The sequence below is a fragment of the Sceloporus undulatus genome, chromosome 5, assembly GCF_019175285.1.
Source record: "Sceloporus undulatus isolate JIND9_A2432 ecotype Alabama chromosome 5, SceUnd_v1.1, whole genome shotgun sequence".
NCBI lineage: Eukaryota > Metazoa > Chordata > Lepidosauria > Squamata > Phrynosomatidae > Sceloporus > Sceloporus undulatus.
In genome coordinates, this window is record NC_056526.1 from 17,124,099 (window position 1) to 17,138,097 (window position 13,999).

The window sequence follows — 13,999 nt, forward strand, 5'->3', positions numbered from 1 at the left end:
CCATCATCAGTATGACATCCCTTCAAATACGTAAACAGGGCTATCATACCACCTCTCTTCTTGAAGCTAAACATACCTAGCTCCCTAAGTCTCTTCTCATAGGGCATGATTTCCAGACCCTTCACCATTTTGGTGGCCCTCCTCTGGACACGCTCCAGCTTGTCAACATCCTTTGTGAACTGTGGTGTCCAGCACCAGATACAGTATTTCAGGTGAGGCCTGACCAAGGCAGAATAGAGTGGCACTATGACTTCCTTTGATCTAGACACTACACTTCTATTGATGCAACCTAGAGTTGCATTGGCTAATTTAGGTGCCGCATCAGAGTGTACATTCTCTCAGAGTGTAGTGGAGTCTCTTTCCTTGGAGTTCTTTAAACAGAGGCTGGATGACCATCTGTTGGGGATGCTTTGATTGAGAGTTCCTGCATGACAGAATGGGGTTGGACTGGATGGCCCTTGTGGTCTCTTCCAACTCTATGATTCTATGATCACACTGTTGACTCATGTTCAACGGTGTGATGCAGCAGCTAAAAAAACCAATGCCATTAGTATGTCAAGAGATCTTGTAGCACTTTTGAGATTGAGGGGCTGTGCAGGCTTAAGGCTGGCCTGGGGGTGGAGTTGGGGTGTGGCATCCATACAACGCCTGCCCTGACTCTGCCCCATGGCGGCATGAGGCCACACGCCACACACCACGTCGTGCGGCATCACTATGCTCCTCTAGAACTGTGCCTACATGACACAGCACTAAAAGAGGGCCGTAATGCCTTTTTGTGGCTTTTTCCACCCTGGAAAAACCAGATCAGGGCGGCGGCATGCTGGCGAAGATAGAGGCGGCTGCACAGAAAGAAAGAAGTTGGCAGCATGAGCCACCTCCTGTTGTATTCTGGGGTTTGCATTTTAAGGAGGATTTAGAATTCTCAGCCAGAGAGCTCTTAGGGGTGCAACAGGAGGCAGCCAGGGCAGTAAAAGTGGAATAGCAGCAGTGTAGTGCGGTAATCTACCATAGCTTTGCATTGGGCCACCTTTTCATGAGTCCAGCATCCCTGCGCCGTGCCATGGAGGCGAGCGGCCTGCAGGGGGCGGCATAGAGCCTTCTCCTTCCCCTATTAAAAAAGCGAAGGCGAGAAGGCAGAGCGGAGGAGTGCTTGTCTCACAATCATCACCAGGTCAGTGCGGACGCCCCGATCTCGACCCGCATTTTCCAGCAGCCCCTTTCTCCTCCTCCTCCTGGAGCCCGGAGGGAAGGAAGGACATCCCTGCGGGCCACCCACCCCCCTCCATGGCTCCTTCTTGGAGCTTGCCTCTTTGATTCTTAAGCGAGGCAGGGATCTGCTCTTTGGCAAGGAAGGGAAGCTCTGCCTGCGGAGGTCTCTTGGAAGAAGAGCTTGGGTCGGTTCAACAATCAGGAGATGCAGAGGTAAGCGGAGGGGACGCGGCGATGCGTGTGAATGCGCTGATGACACGTGTATGCTGCGGCAGGAACGGATCGGAGGAAAGGGCGCCTGAGCAACTTCATTCAGGTCTCCTCTTCATTCATGATCTCCATAAAAGAACAACCCTCCTTCCTCTCCATTCATGGAGAGGGAGAAAGGTTGATCTTTTAGGATTTTATTTGTAATTTTGGAGGGACTGTGCCTCTGGAGACCTCTTAGGGTTCCTCTCCCCCAGACAAATGGTTTTGCAAAAATGGATTTTTTTTAATAATGATGATGATGATGATGATGATGCAGTCCTGTAGGGGTCTAGAATCAGAATCATGGAGCTGGAGGAGATCCCAAAGGTCATCCAGTCCAACCCTCCCCCTGCCATGCAGGAACTCACAGTCAAAGCATCTGAGGATATAGACTGAGTCTATGGAAGCTTGTGCTGCTAATTTCTTCCAGTTAGAATCATAGAATCATAGAGTTGATGGGGAGTGTAGTCCAACCCAGATGGAGGATGCCCCACACCAGGGAGGCTGTTATCTGTTAAGCACTGTTTTCCTCCCTGGTTTGCCAACTAGTTGCTTGTATAACCGACCTTCAGAGCAGAATTGCCAAGGTTCTTTAGGAAACCTGTTTTCTCAGTCTTAGAAATGGAGTCATGGTGATGCCAGCAGGTGTAATGGTTAGAGGAACAGAAGGGTGAAAGTCTGAAGATCCAAATCCCCACCATCTACAAGCCTGAAGTTCCTTGAGTGACTTAGGGCCAGTGTCCATCTTTTATTGTAACCCACCTCACAGGATTGCTGCTAACACAAAATATTGTTGTAGGCCTTCAAGTCATTCCTGACTTAGAGCAACCCTAAGGTGACCCTACCACAGGTTTTTCTTGGTAGGATTTGTTCAGAGGGCATTTGCCTTTGCCTTTCTCTGAGGCTGAGAGTGTGTGATCTGTTCAAGGCCACCCAGTTGGTTTCTATGGCTGAGTGGAGATTCAGATCAGATCTTTTGGAGTCCTAGTCCAACAACTGAACCATGCTGTCTCTCAGCAAATGTTGTTGTTGTGTACATTCAAGTCATTTCCAACTTCTGGTGACCCTAAGGCAAAACTGTCATAGGCAAGGTGACCAGATGTCCTAATCACTGAGAAGGACAAGGCACTGCAAAATGTAGAACATTTGAGACAAATGTAGGGCATGGCCAAAGAAAAACTCAAAACATAAATCCATGCTTCTTCGTCATGCTCCAAATGGAGGACATTTTGCAATCCCTCCTGGACAGAAGGCTGAAATATAGGACATGTCTGGGGAAAGGAAGACGTCTGGTCACCCTGATCATGGGGCTTCCTTGGCAAGATATCTAAGGAGTTTATCACATAAAGAAGAATGTCACAGAAGATTATCACAGAAAAATTGTGTAACTAAGTGAAACAATTTCACATGATGATGCACAAAATCCGCCATTAAAGTGGTCACAAACAAGCATTAACGTGCATCTTTTTACTTCTGGGATTTCAGCAACAATGCATTTGCGTGTGATAATCATTCATGCAATTACTCGCCATTTTTGCTTTATTTGAAGGATGCTTTGAATGCTCTTTAATCTCTCTTTAATGCCGAAATTTAGCCCCAGTGTGATAAACTCTTAAGACTGAGAGGGTGATTTGCCCAAGGTCACCCAGCCTGATCTCTGGAGTCATAGTTCTATGCTCAAACTACTCCGCCACACTGCCTCCCTTCAGGGAATGATACCACCCTGAATTACCACAGACCAGTCTTGTCTGATTTTGGAAATAGGAGGGTTTGGCCAGGTTAATAAATAGGAGACCATCAGGTAATACCAGGGATCTCCAGGCAGAGCTAGGAAACAATCCTACCTGAAATCCAGAGTCATGACTGCCAGCCAGAGTTGACAATACTGGGTTACATGAACTAAGACTTTGACTCAGAATAAGGAAAGTTCCTATGTCCCTCTCTCAGTGTGCGGCCATGGACTTTTCCCAGGGTAAAGATGTGATATAAATAAAGAAGAGCAGATACTCTGTACATTACAGGGATGCTCATGCTTTGGCTGCACCCACCAATTTTTCATTCCTCCTCAGGCTCTTAACTGCACCTCGGCAGGGTCACCCAGTGGGTTTTATCGCCAAGCTGGGAACCAAACCCTGGTCTCCAAAGTCGTAGTCAAACACTCAAACCACTATGCCACACTGACTCTCACCAGAATTAATATTGGACCACATTCTTCCTGTACAGGAGTCTTTTGAACAGCATCTTTTAATGTTCAAAAACTTGGAGGGTGACTTGGGTTGAAAAGTTTGTGGGTTTTTTTCTAGTTAAAAAATTGGGGTGTTGGCTAAAATTGGGAGGAAAGGACTCAATGGCATACCAAGGATTGCACTAAAAACCCCTATTCCCAAGGTTGGCATAGAGAGACTCTTACTCTAAAGCAGTGAGTCTCAGACTTTGGCACTCCATGTCTTTAGACCTCAACTCCCAGAAGCCCCTGCCAGCTTCGCCAACAATCAGGAATTATGGGAGTTGAAGTCCAAAATGCCTGGATGACCAAAGTTTAGGAATCACTGCTCTAAAGTCTCTTTTGTTTCCATTGGTCAGATCCTTTTGTTCATAACCAGCTCCACCTAGTACTTCATTTACCTAGGACAGGTGCTTATGGTCAAGAGTGCTTAGAGATCATACCCTCTCTAAGGATCGAACCCAAATTATTTGGGGTACTGCTAACTTTGGTGTGAGAAAGACACTCTGCTTCTGCTCAGACACACAAGCCATTATCCTTATTTTATCTTTTTCCTAGCAGAGTCTTGTGGTATAAAAGTTATCTCTGGCAGAGTTCTGCCTCAAAGTTAGGAAGCACTGAGTGGCACTGCCTTTTAATATAACATCACACACTATTGCTTCATAAACCTTAATAAAAGTTTATGGGTTCCATCAGCTCTTCTTTGAGGGTGACAATTGCTGGGGCAGATTTATCCCAGAGACTGCCAGTCATTGGCATCTAATTTCTGGGTTTGGATGGGGCATTGGAACAGAATCACATTCACTGTGGCATCTCACTACTGTTGATCAGCTATGCTTCTTGGCTTTCTTAAGCATGTCACCAAACAAATAGGCACAGAAGCCAGGAGGGGAAATAAATGGGTAAGCCTGTTTGTTTATACAAGGTTTTTAAACACAGCTTTACAAGGATGGATGAAAGGACATGCTTTCATTTATTTTAGCAAGAAAACATCAGCGGCTCTGGAATAGGATATTCATTTTCCAGATGTAAAACTTTCAAGGCTTTGTTTGTTTCATGACCAGCTCTGGGACATGGGACTAGTTGTGAGTTTTTGACTTTCACAGAGTTCTACATCAAATTTGCCCTCTTTCCTGTAAAGAATCAAGATCCTATCCCTCCTTCTTTTCAAGGACACAATTGCACCAGCTTGTCTGCTATCCCTTTGCAAATATTATTGCCTGTCTCTGATTCTTGTCCAAGAATATACTGTTGCTATTTGTTGTTGTTGTCTGCCTTCAAGTTGTTTCTGATTTATGGTGACCCTATCATGGGGTTTTCTTGGCAAGATTTTTTTATGGGAAGGTTTGCCATAGCCTTCCCCTGAGGCTGAGAGAATGTGACTTGCCCAAGATCACCCAGTGGGTTTCGTGGCCAAGCTCGGAATTGAACCCTGGTCTCCAGAGTCATAGTCCAAAACTCAAACCACTGTGCCACACTGGTTCTTACAGAGGTCTAAAAGAACCATGAAGTTGTTTTTTGTGGGTTTTTCAGGCTATGTGGCAATGTTCTAGAAGAGTTTCTTCCTGATGTTTTGCCAGCATCTGTGGCTGGCATCTTCAGAGAATGCTTGCCTGGAAAAAGTTGGGTACTGTATATATATACTGTGAGCCTGGGAATGCAGGAGTGATTTGCATGTGTATTGTTCTGTTGCTGATGGCAGGCCTCAGGCTGGGAGGCTAATGCAAAAGAGGATGAAGTTCTTTCCTAGCTAGCATAGCCAATGGCGAAGAATGCTGGGAGCTGCAGTCCAGTAACATCAGGTGGGCTGGAGAATTCCCACCCTGGTTTAAGTATTTAAAAAAAAAAAAACTGCAAGAGACAACAGCCAGAGAGAATTACGTTTAACTTTTGGAACAGTTATTCTTTTGGACTATAATATCCAGCCTGGTGGGAGGATTGTGGAATTGTAGTCTATAACAGTCATTCCCCCTCACCTCCAGGCTCTGAATATCTAAGGTCCAAAGCACACTGGAGAAATAATTCAGTTTGAGACCGATTTAACTGCCCTGGTTCAGTACTAGGGAATCTTGGGAATTGTAGTTTATTGTGGCACCAGAGCTCTCTCACAGAGAAGGCTAAATGTCTCACAAAACTACAGTTCCCAGAATTCCCTAGCATTGAGCCAGGGCAGTTAAAGTGGTCTCAAACTGGATTATTTCTGCTGTGTGTTTTGGACCTAGGCATTCCGTATGGCTGCTATGCTATTCTTGTGAGCAATGGAGTTTATCAAACGGGATGGGAGGCTCCCAATTTCGAAAGAGAAGATAGTGAGGTCAATTCGAAAATTCACGCAATTACGTGATTACTTATCACACCTTAAATTCACTGTAATGGCCTCCCCGAACGCGACCCAGATTCTGCGCAAAGTAAGCCATCACTTCGGTGGGTTCTTAATTGTGAATTGGCACCCTTGCACATGCTCAGTGAGACTCTAGATGACTGGAGCATAGCATATTTAGGTGAGTGAGAGAGAGGAACCAAGGAACCCCACAATTTACAAGAGAGGATGGAGGGGGAGCAGAAAGAAGGGTTGAAAGAACATCCTCTATTCACGTTAAAACGAGCATATATTCACTCTTGTCATGTTAAAACGTGAATATAAATAAATAAATAATAATAAATTGTTCATTTATTAACCGCTTTTCCAACGATCAAAGCGGTGTACAGAAATATCATGGTTATCCAATAGCTCCCAGTCCATGCCTCTCAATTAGCAGGCAGCAGCCCCCCTCAGCAATGCTGAAGGACAAGCAGAAGCAAAATTGAAGCGGAATTGCAGCATGGCTTCTTGGGAAACCCCCCTTCCAGATGGGGGGGGGGACCAGGACCAAAGGAGACATGCACATCATACCAAACAACAGCGCACTGAGTGCGAAGTTGCCTAGGAACAGGGTTTGTGACTTCGCTAGTTCACCGAATTTACGTAACTGTGGATTGACGCGTGATTACGTTCGGAGTGCGTTCGGACTGCCAGCGATCGTGTGTGGTAACCTTTTGTGCAATAACATGAATACGCATGATTGCGTTCAGGATGACACTGAATTATACTTCCAATTTCAGTCATGTGATATCGTCCAATGTTTGACATATTCAGTTGGCCACAAATCCAAGTATTTTTTGACTGTGGATTTTGAGTTTTTACTTTTCTTATGACTCAGTGTGGCTTGTTTTTTTGTTGGCTCTGAACATCTGAAGTCCTCTGTGTTTGATTCTCCAGACCATTATCTAAGCAGGGAGGTGGATATGTGAGGAATGAAAGATGCTTTTGTAGTGGTTGTTCTTTCTGACTGCAATAAGTAGGGTGTCAGTTTATTTTTGTTGTATTTGTGTAACCTTCCTTTCAGCCTACTGGGGCCTTTAGCAGATTATGTTTTAGCAGTATGATAAACACCCTTGAGCAGGGAGCAATGCTATAATTAAAAAGAGATCCATAGGCTCTTTGGACAGCCTCTGCAGTTTGATACAGAATTAAGCGTGCTTAAGGCAACTGATTTCTCTCTGTTGGTTCATGACCATCATGTTGTCTGTTGGCAAACTCTTGGATAACATGCAGTGCATGCAGGCCTGTATTGTAACCTAGAACTAGGAAATGAAAGAACTAGAAAATCCTAAAGTGTAAAGATATATAACTGATCACAAAAGTTTAGAATTGTAGAAGCCATTGTATTCTTTATTACCATGTATGGATGCAAGAGTGACAGTGAGAAAAATAGATAAGAGGAAAATCAACTCATTTGAGATTGGACAAGAATGCTGAGGATACCATGGACAGCTAAAAAGACAAACAAATGGGACCTAGAACAGATCAAACTTGACATCTCCCCCAAGCCAAGATGATAAAGTTGAGGTTGTTGTACTTTGGTAATGTTATGAGAAGGCACAGCTCACTGGAAAAAACAATAATGCTAGGAAAGGTGGAGGGAAGTAGAAAGAGAAAGCCACATTCTAGATGGATGGACTCTATTAACAAAGTCACAGGTATGAATTTGCAGGACCTGAGCAGGGGAGGATAGGGAGTCTTGGAGATGTCTCATCCACAGGGTCACTATGAATTGGGATCAACTTGAAGGCAGTTAACAACAAAATTGTAACCTCTGAGAGAAAATACTAGTATTTGGATCTCTAGAGTGATTGGAGTCTTTGAGCAGTTTACCAGTACCATGCAGTGATAAGGGCTAGAAACTTTAAAAAGTATACCAAAGTTTAGTTGAACATGACCATGATGTTTACATTTTGGCACTTGTGTGACAACTTCAATAAGACACCCCCCTGAAAGTTTCCACTATTGTCCAGCGATAAAACCACAGGCCATACTGTTGGCTACTCTGGCGAAGGAGCTAATGGGAGGTGCACTCCAAAAACATCTGCAGCTAGCATTTTGCCTACCACTATTGCACAGCTTTGCATTTTATGTTTATGTGTGTGTCACTGTGAGATTTTATTTCAAACCAAAATGTCATTGTGACTTCACTCTAACTCAAGAGCCGATGTGGTATAGTGGTTTGAGCATTGGACTACAAGTCTGGAGATCAGCGTTTGATTTCCCAGCCAGCCATGAAACCCATCGGGTGACCTTGGGTGAGACACACACTCTCAGCCCCAGAAAACCCAGTGAGAGGTTCACTTTAGGCTCACCATAAGTCAAAAACAACTTGAAGGTTCACAACCACAACAACCACAACAACACTGCACTTTCAGCCCCTGGCTTGCAACCACTTATGGTTATGGATTTAATACTTGATGCTGGGTGAGGATAATGGGAATTATTGTCTAACACATCTGAAGGGTGTCAGATTGGTGAAGACTAGTTTCCACATTCTTTTCTTTATTGATCATGTATATCAGAGTTGGGAAGTGTGTGGTTTCCCAGATGTTGCTGAACTGTAACTCCCAGAATTCTTCATTTTGGGAGGATACTGACTAGGATTTATAGTCCAACAGCACCTGGAAGGCTACATAATTTCCACCCCTTATCTATATTATGTTATTGCAGAGGAGTAAATCAGAGGATGGATAGCTCTATCATGACTTATAGTAATAAGATCAATGATGGGTTTTATAATGCTGACTGTGTAAACCAGCCCCAGCCTGGAAGTGATATAAATCAAAACAAATTTTATTGGTTTTAGCCATGGGCTACCGATAAACATGACCATAAATAAATAAAATGGGTGCAGCAGCAGAAGAGATGAAAGAGAAAGTGAGATAGAGATACCAATTACCTGTAAATACCATGCAATCCAATGTGGGAAACTGCTTTATATCAAGTTAGATTTTGTTCCATCCAGACCAGTATCATCTACTCTGAACAGCTGTTATCAAAGAGTATCAGACAGAGGTGTTTTTATCACCACTCAGCCACACTTTAACCCAAGCAATGGCAATGTTACTCTATTGGACTACAACTCCCAACTGCTGGTGTCAACTCAGACTTGGAGAATAATTACTTTTCAAACAAAACTCCTGGAATCTCACAGTCAGTGGTGGCTAGAATGTTCTGTGAACTGTCATCCAGAAGGATAATATTACCAAGTTCATGCACCTTCAAGTGTGTGGTGACTGCAGAATGCTGTTTGCTGAGATGCAACCTTTTAGAAATGCAAACAATCTTGCAAAGAAAAGTTACAATTTAAACTGCTGGCTGGCATGAAGTAGGGCTGGCCCAAAGTATTTTGCTGCCTTGGTCAAAAAACAAGATGGCACCCCATTTCCTGGACCCTTTCACACTATACAAATACAAACAGCATTGTGATTTCACTTAATTTTAATTGCTATGGCTCCATCTTATGGGATCATGAGATCTACAGTCTAGCAGAGGCATTTGAATTCTCTACCAGAGAGTTCTTCTAATGCAGTGATTCCCAAACCTTTGTCCTCCCAGAAGCCTCAGCCAGCTTGGCCAACAGTTAGGAATTCTGGGAGCTAAAGTCCAAAACATCTCAAAGACCACAGTTTGGGAACCACTACTCTAGTGCTTTGCCATGCTACAAACCCCAGGATTCCAAGGGATGTTGCCATATCAGTTAAAGTAGAATCACAGTGCTATATTTATATACAGTCAGCTATCCACATTTGTGGCTTTGACTTTTGTGACTTTGATTGTTCACGGATTTGATTAATATATTCCCTATAGAAATCTCTATGTCCTCCAGTGCAACTCTATGGGCAATTTTCACCAGATGTTGCACTGGAAGACCTAGAGATTCCTAGAGAGAACACTTCTCTTGGCATTTGTACATCCCCCAGCACAATTCTGTGGCTAACTTCCAGCAGATGTTGAACACAGAGTTGCACTGAAGGACCTAGAGATTTCTAGAGAAGTGTTTGATCAGGTAAAAAAATATGTTTTTTATTTTCATTTTTTTCCACTTTCAAAGGGGTCCTGTGTTCCTAACCCCAGCAAATGTGGAGAGCCCATTGTAGTGTGAAAGGACCAGTATCCAAAACTGAGCAAGGTGGCAATTACATTTTATTTCAACACTTCTGTCAGGATATCATTCTCCACCATGTGTGCAGGCACCTGGCTGGCTTATGGCATGTTAAGAGTTCTTCAAAATCTTTCTGTCACCCCACCCCATCATTGTTCCATCTGAGGCAGCTGCCTCATTCAGTCTCATAAAGAGTTGGCAGTGGATGCTACCAAAGAAAGGGAAAGTAGTCAGCTTCTGCATGATTTATTTTCATCATTCTCTCACACTTTATATAAATAACCTGTCAGAAGTAACAGTGAAATTTGAAAGCCTTGTTATCACTGCATTCACTTGCTCCAGCAAGAGAAACTGTCAGTTCCTTGGGCAGTTGACGTCATTACTCCTGTTCTGAATAAAGTCCCGGAGCTGCATTTTCTTGTATTTTCCCCTCAGGAGCTTAGCAACCACCTACTCAATCACTTACATTTCTGGGCGAGAACTCCTCCACCACACAGATGAATAAAGCAGGGTGGGAAGTAGTTTCTCTAATAAAGCATACATTTTCAGTGCAGCATTACGAGCTTCGTCTAACCCTGCGCTCTCTTTTGGAGGCAGGTTATGTAAAGTGCTTCCTAGTACTTTTATCACCGAGTTTTGTTTAGGGGAAGTGTCAAGATAAGTATATTTGTCCAACTAGCATGGCTTTTAACGTAATTCCTGCTGCCTAATAAAGGGGGTTACTAGAAACTGTAGGGAGCCAGCTCTCTGCAAAGGCATTAAAATGTTTTTCCCCTCTTTTTATTTTTACAAAAATAAATAAATTTATCAGAGGTAGAATCTTAGAATCATAGAATTGGAAGAGACCACAAGGGCCATCCAGTCTAACCCCCTGTCATAAAGGGACACAGAATCAAACCACCCCTGATAGATGACCATCCAACCTGTGTTTAAAAACTTCCCAGTAAGAGGATCCACCACTCTCCAAGAGAGTATGTTCCATTGTCTCAACATCAGGAAGTTCTTCCTAATGTTTAGGTGGAATCTCTTTTCCTGTAGCTTGAATCCATTGCTGTGGGTCCTAGTCTCTGCACAGCAGAAAACAAACTTACTATATCCTCAACGTGACACCCCTTCAAATTTAAACAGGGCTATTGTATCACCTCTTAACCTTCTCTTCTCAAGGCTAAACATACTTGGCTCCCTAAGTCACTTCTCATAGGGCATGCTTTCCGGACTCTTTACCATTTTGGTCGTCCTCCTCTGCACATGCTCCAGCTTGTCAACATCCTTTTTGAATTGTGGTGCCCAGAACTGGGCACAGTATTCCAGGTGAAGTTTGACCAAACCAGAGAACAGGACTTGGAACAATGGATGCAAGCTCCAGGAACAAAGATTCCACCTCAACATTAGGAGCAACTTCCTGACAGTAATGGCTGTTCGACAGTGGAACACACTGCCTTGGGAAGTGGTGGAGTCTCCCTCCTTGGAGGTCTTTAAACAGAGGCTGAATGGCCCTCTGTCAGGGATGCTTTGATTGAGAGTTCCTGCATGGCAGGGGTTTGGACTGGATGGCCCTTGTGGTCTCTTCCAGTTCTAGGATTCCATGACTCTATGATTCTATGAATAGAGTGGCACTTAACTTCCCCTGATCTAGACATTATACTTCTACTGATGCAGCCTAGAATTGCATTGGCCTTTTTAGCTACCTCATCACACTGTTGACTCACGTTCAACTTGTGGTCTACTTGAACTCCTAGATCACTTTCACATAGTAGTTGTCCATGCCAGTTGTTAGTAATGATAACCAAAGCCCTCTTGACTGGCTTTACAACAGAAAGAAAAATGGGAACTTTTTTTTTGAAGTGCATTGTGTACTCTGTGTATATGTGTATAAGGATTTTGTGATACCAGACTCGTTTTCTGTTAGGTTTACAAGCCCCAAACCCAGGCAATGACCTATTTTTTCAAGCAGACTTTTGGGAGCTAAATGGTTGTAGAAAGAGGAGCTTTTAATGGGCTGTGTGTATATATGTGTGTGTGGGTAATCTGAACTGTCTAGTCAAATCTTACTAGTGGTTGGCAATCACATTCCCACTGTCTCTTTCATTTCTTTGGGGTCTTTTTTCCTAGGTCTTGCTTGGCAATCACAATGGCACAGTAAGCCTGAAGAGAGGACTTTGGAAATTTATCCATTGTGCCAGTTAGAGTAAATCACTGACATTACTGCAACCAGTCCCACTGCCTCCTTTTCCTCATCATGGCCAAAAGTGCGGAAGTTAAACTGGCCATCTTTGGTCGAGCTGGAGTGGGGAAGTCAGGTATGTCTCCTTTTCTCCTCCACAGTTCTTTGGTGTGCTTTGTGTCCTGTGTTCTCATTTTTATTGGAGCATTTTGAAGGCACTGAATGATCCCATGAAGGTGAGTATGGGGCGACTGAAGAGGGCCTACAAAACTCTGAAGGTGTTCATGTTAAAATGTATGTCCTTGCAAATGAACTTTTGTCTATTGGTGAACATGCCACATAAAAGAATTATAAGTAGTGGTATGGTATGCTTATTTGTGGAGTCTGTTTCTGCAAAGATTAGTACTTTGCTGAGTCAGTGGGATGGTGGAGCTATTCAGGTTGCAGTGCAGCAGGACAGCATTTTGTATAACTCCTTCAAAATTTACACTAAAACAAAGAGTAGATTTGTCATTATCCTCTTGCCCCCAACATGAGAACCTCTAGCTGTCATGGAATGTACTGGCATTGAAGCTGCTCTCCAGACAGGATCTGAAAGGTATGTAAACTTACACTAGGCCTATCTGAACAGATCTGGTAAGACTATACACTTTAGATTATAGGCAACATGAAGATACTTCACCATTCAAAAGGGCAGTTTGCACATTGGGGAGAAGACTTGGTTTAGAATCCTTTTTATCCTGATACCCACATTCTCTATGTGCAAAGTTTTCAGGGAGAAAAATATGTGGGAGCATTGAAACTTGCACTTGGAGCCTGACATTGCATATTGCAGTAAGGGCAGCACACTTGCTTGTGGAGCCCACCTCTGTATTCAAAATCAGGATGTAAGCTGGTTGATGTTCAAGTCTATCAACTGAAGGGCGGTGAATTTGTACACCCATTTGGAGAAGAACCCTTCCTTTATCCAGCCTAAGGTTTGCAGGTCATCAGGATCCCACTCCTGGAATTTCTGTACCAAAACCTGAGACTAGAGGTTGATCATGGCAGTGGTGTCACTAGGATTAGTATCACCTAGTGTGCTCACTCATAGTGTCACCCCCCATTGATCTTCTCCCATTACCATACCATACAGAATCATTAGTAATGTTTTTGTACTAATGTTACTCATAAATCATAATTTCCATATATCACTGAATGTAATTGTAATAGTTGAGACATAAACCACTAGCAAAATTAAATTTATAACTTTAAATTACAATGTGATATGCACAGCCTGAATGTATATACATAGTTTCATATTGATACAGTGAAGATTTGGTAAAATGTGATGTTTTTTAAAAAACAAATAAAAATATTTTTTGAAATTTTAATTATTTTCAAAAAATCTGGGGCATCTCCTTTCTCCTCTCACTGAGTCTCGCCACATTCGAACTATCTCATACAGCATTTTGAATGGAAACAGGTGAACCTTTAGGGTGTCACCTGGTGCATGATAATATCACAAGGGGTGGACTTTTCTGATGTCACAGAATGAGGAGATGGGAGGGACAAAATTACTTCTGAACCAGTCAGTTGTGCAAATGGGAATGAGGGGAATGACAGTGAAACTAGGCTAACCAGATAATGTGACAACCCAAAATTGTGATGTTGGAACTCCACTCCTTGCCTTGTTGGAATGTC

General features: G+C 43.2%; 1 protein-coding gene across 1 annotated transcript in view; it reads left to right on the forward strand.

The window, feature by feature from the left end:
• Positions 1–1,112: 1,112 nt before the first annotated feature.
• RERG (RAS like estrogen regulated growth inhibitor) overlaps positions 1,113–13,999 on the forward strand; it is a 152,250-nt gene continuing 139,363 nt past the window's right edge. Inside the window, exons 1-2 of the mRNA XM_042467167.1 lie at positions 1,113–1,422; positions 12,265–12,452. Coding sequence (XP_042323101.1) covers positions 12,392–12,452 — 61 coding nt within the window. The 5' untranslated portion in view covers positions 1,113–1,422; positions 12,265–12,391. The remainder of the gene's footprint in view (positions 1,423–12,264; positions 12,453–13,999) is intronic.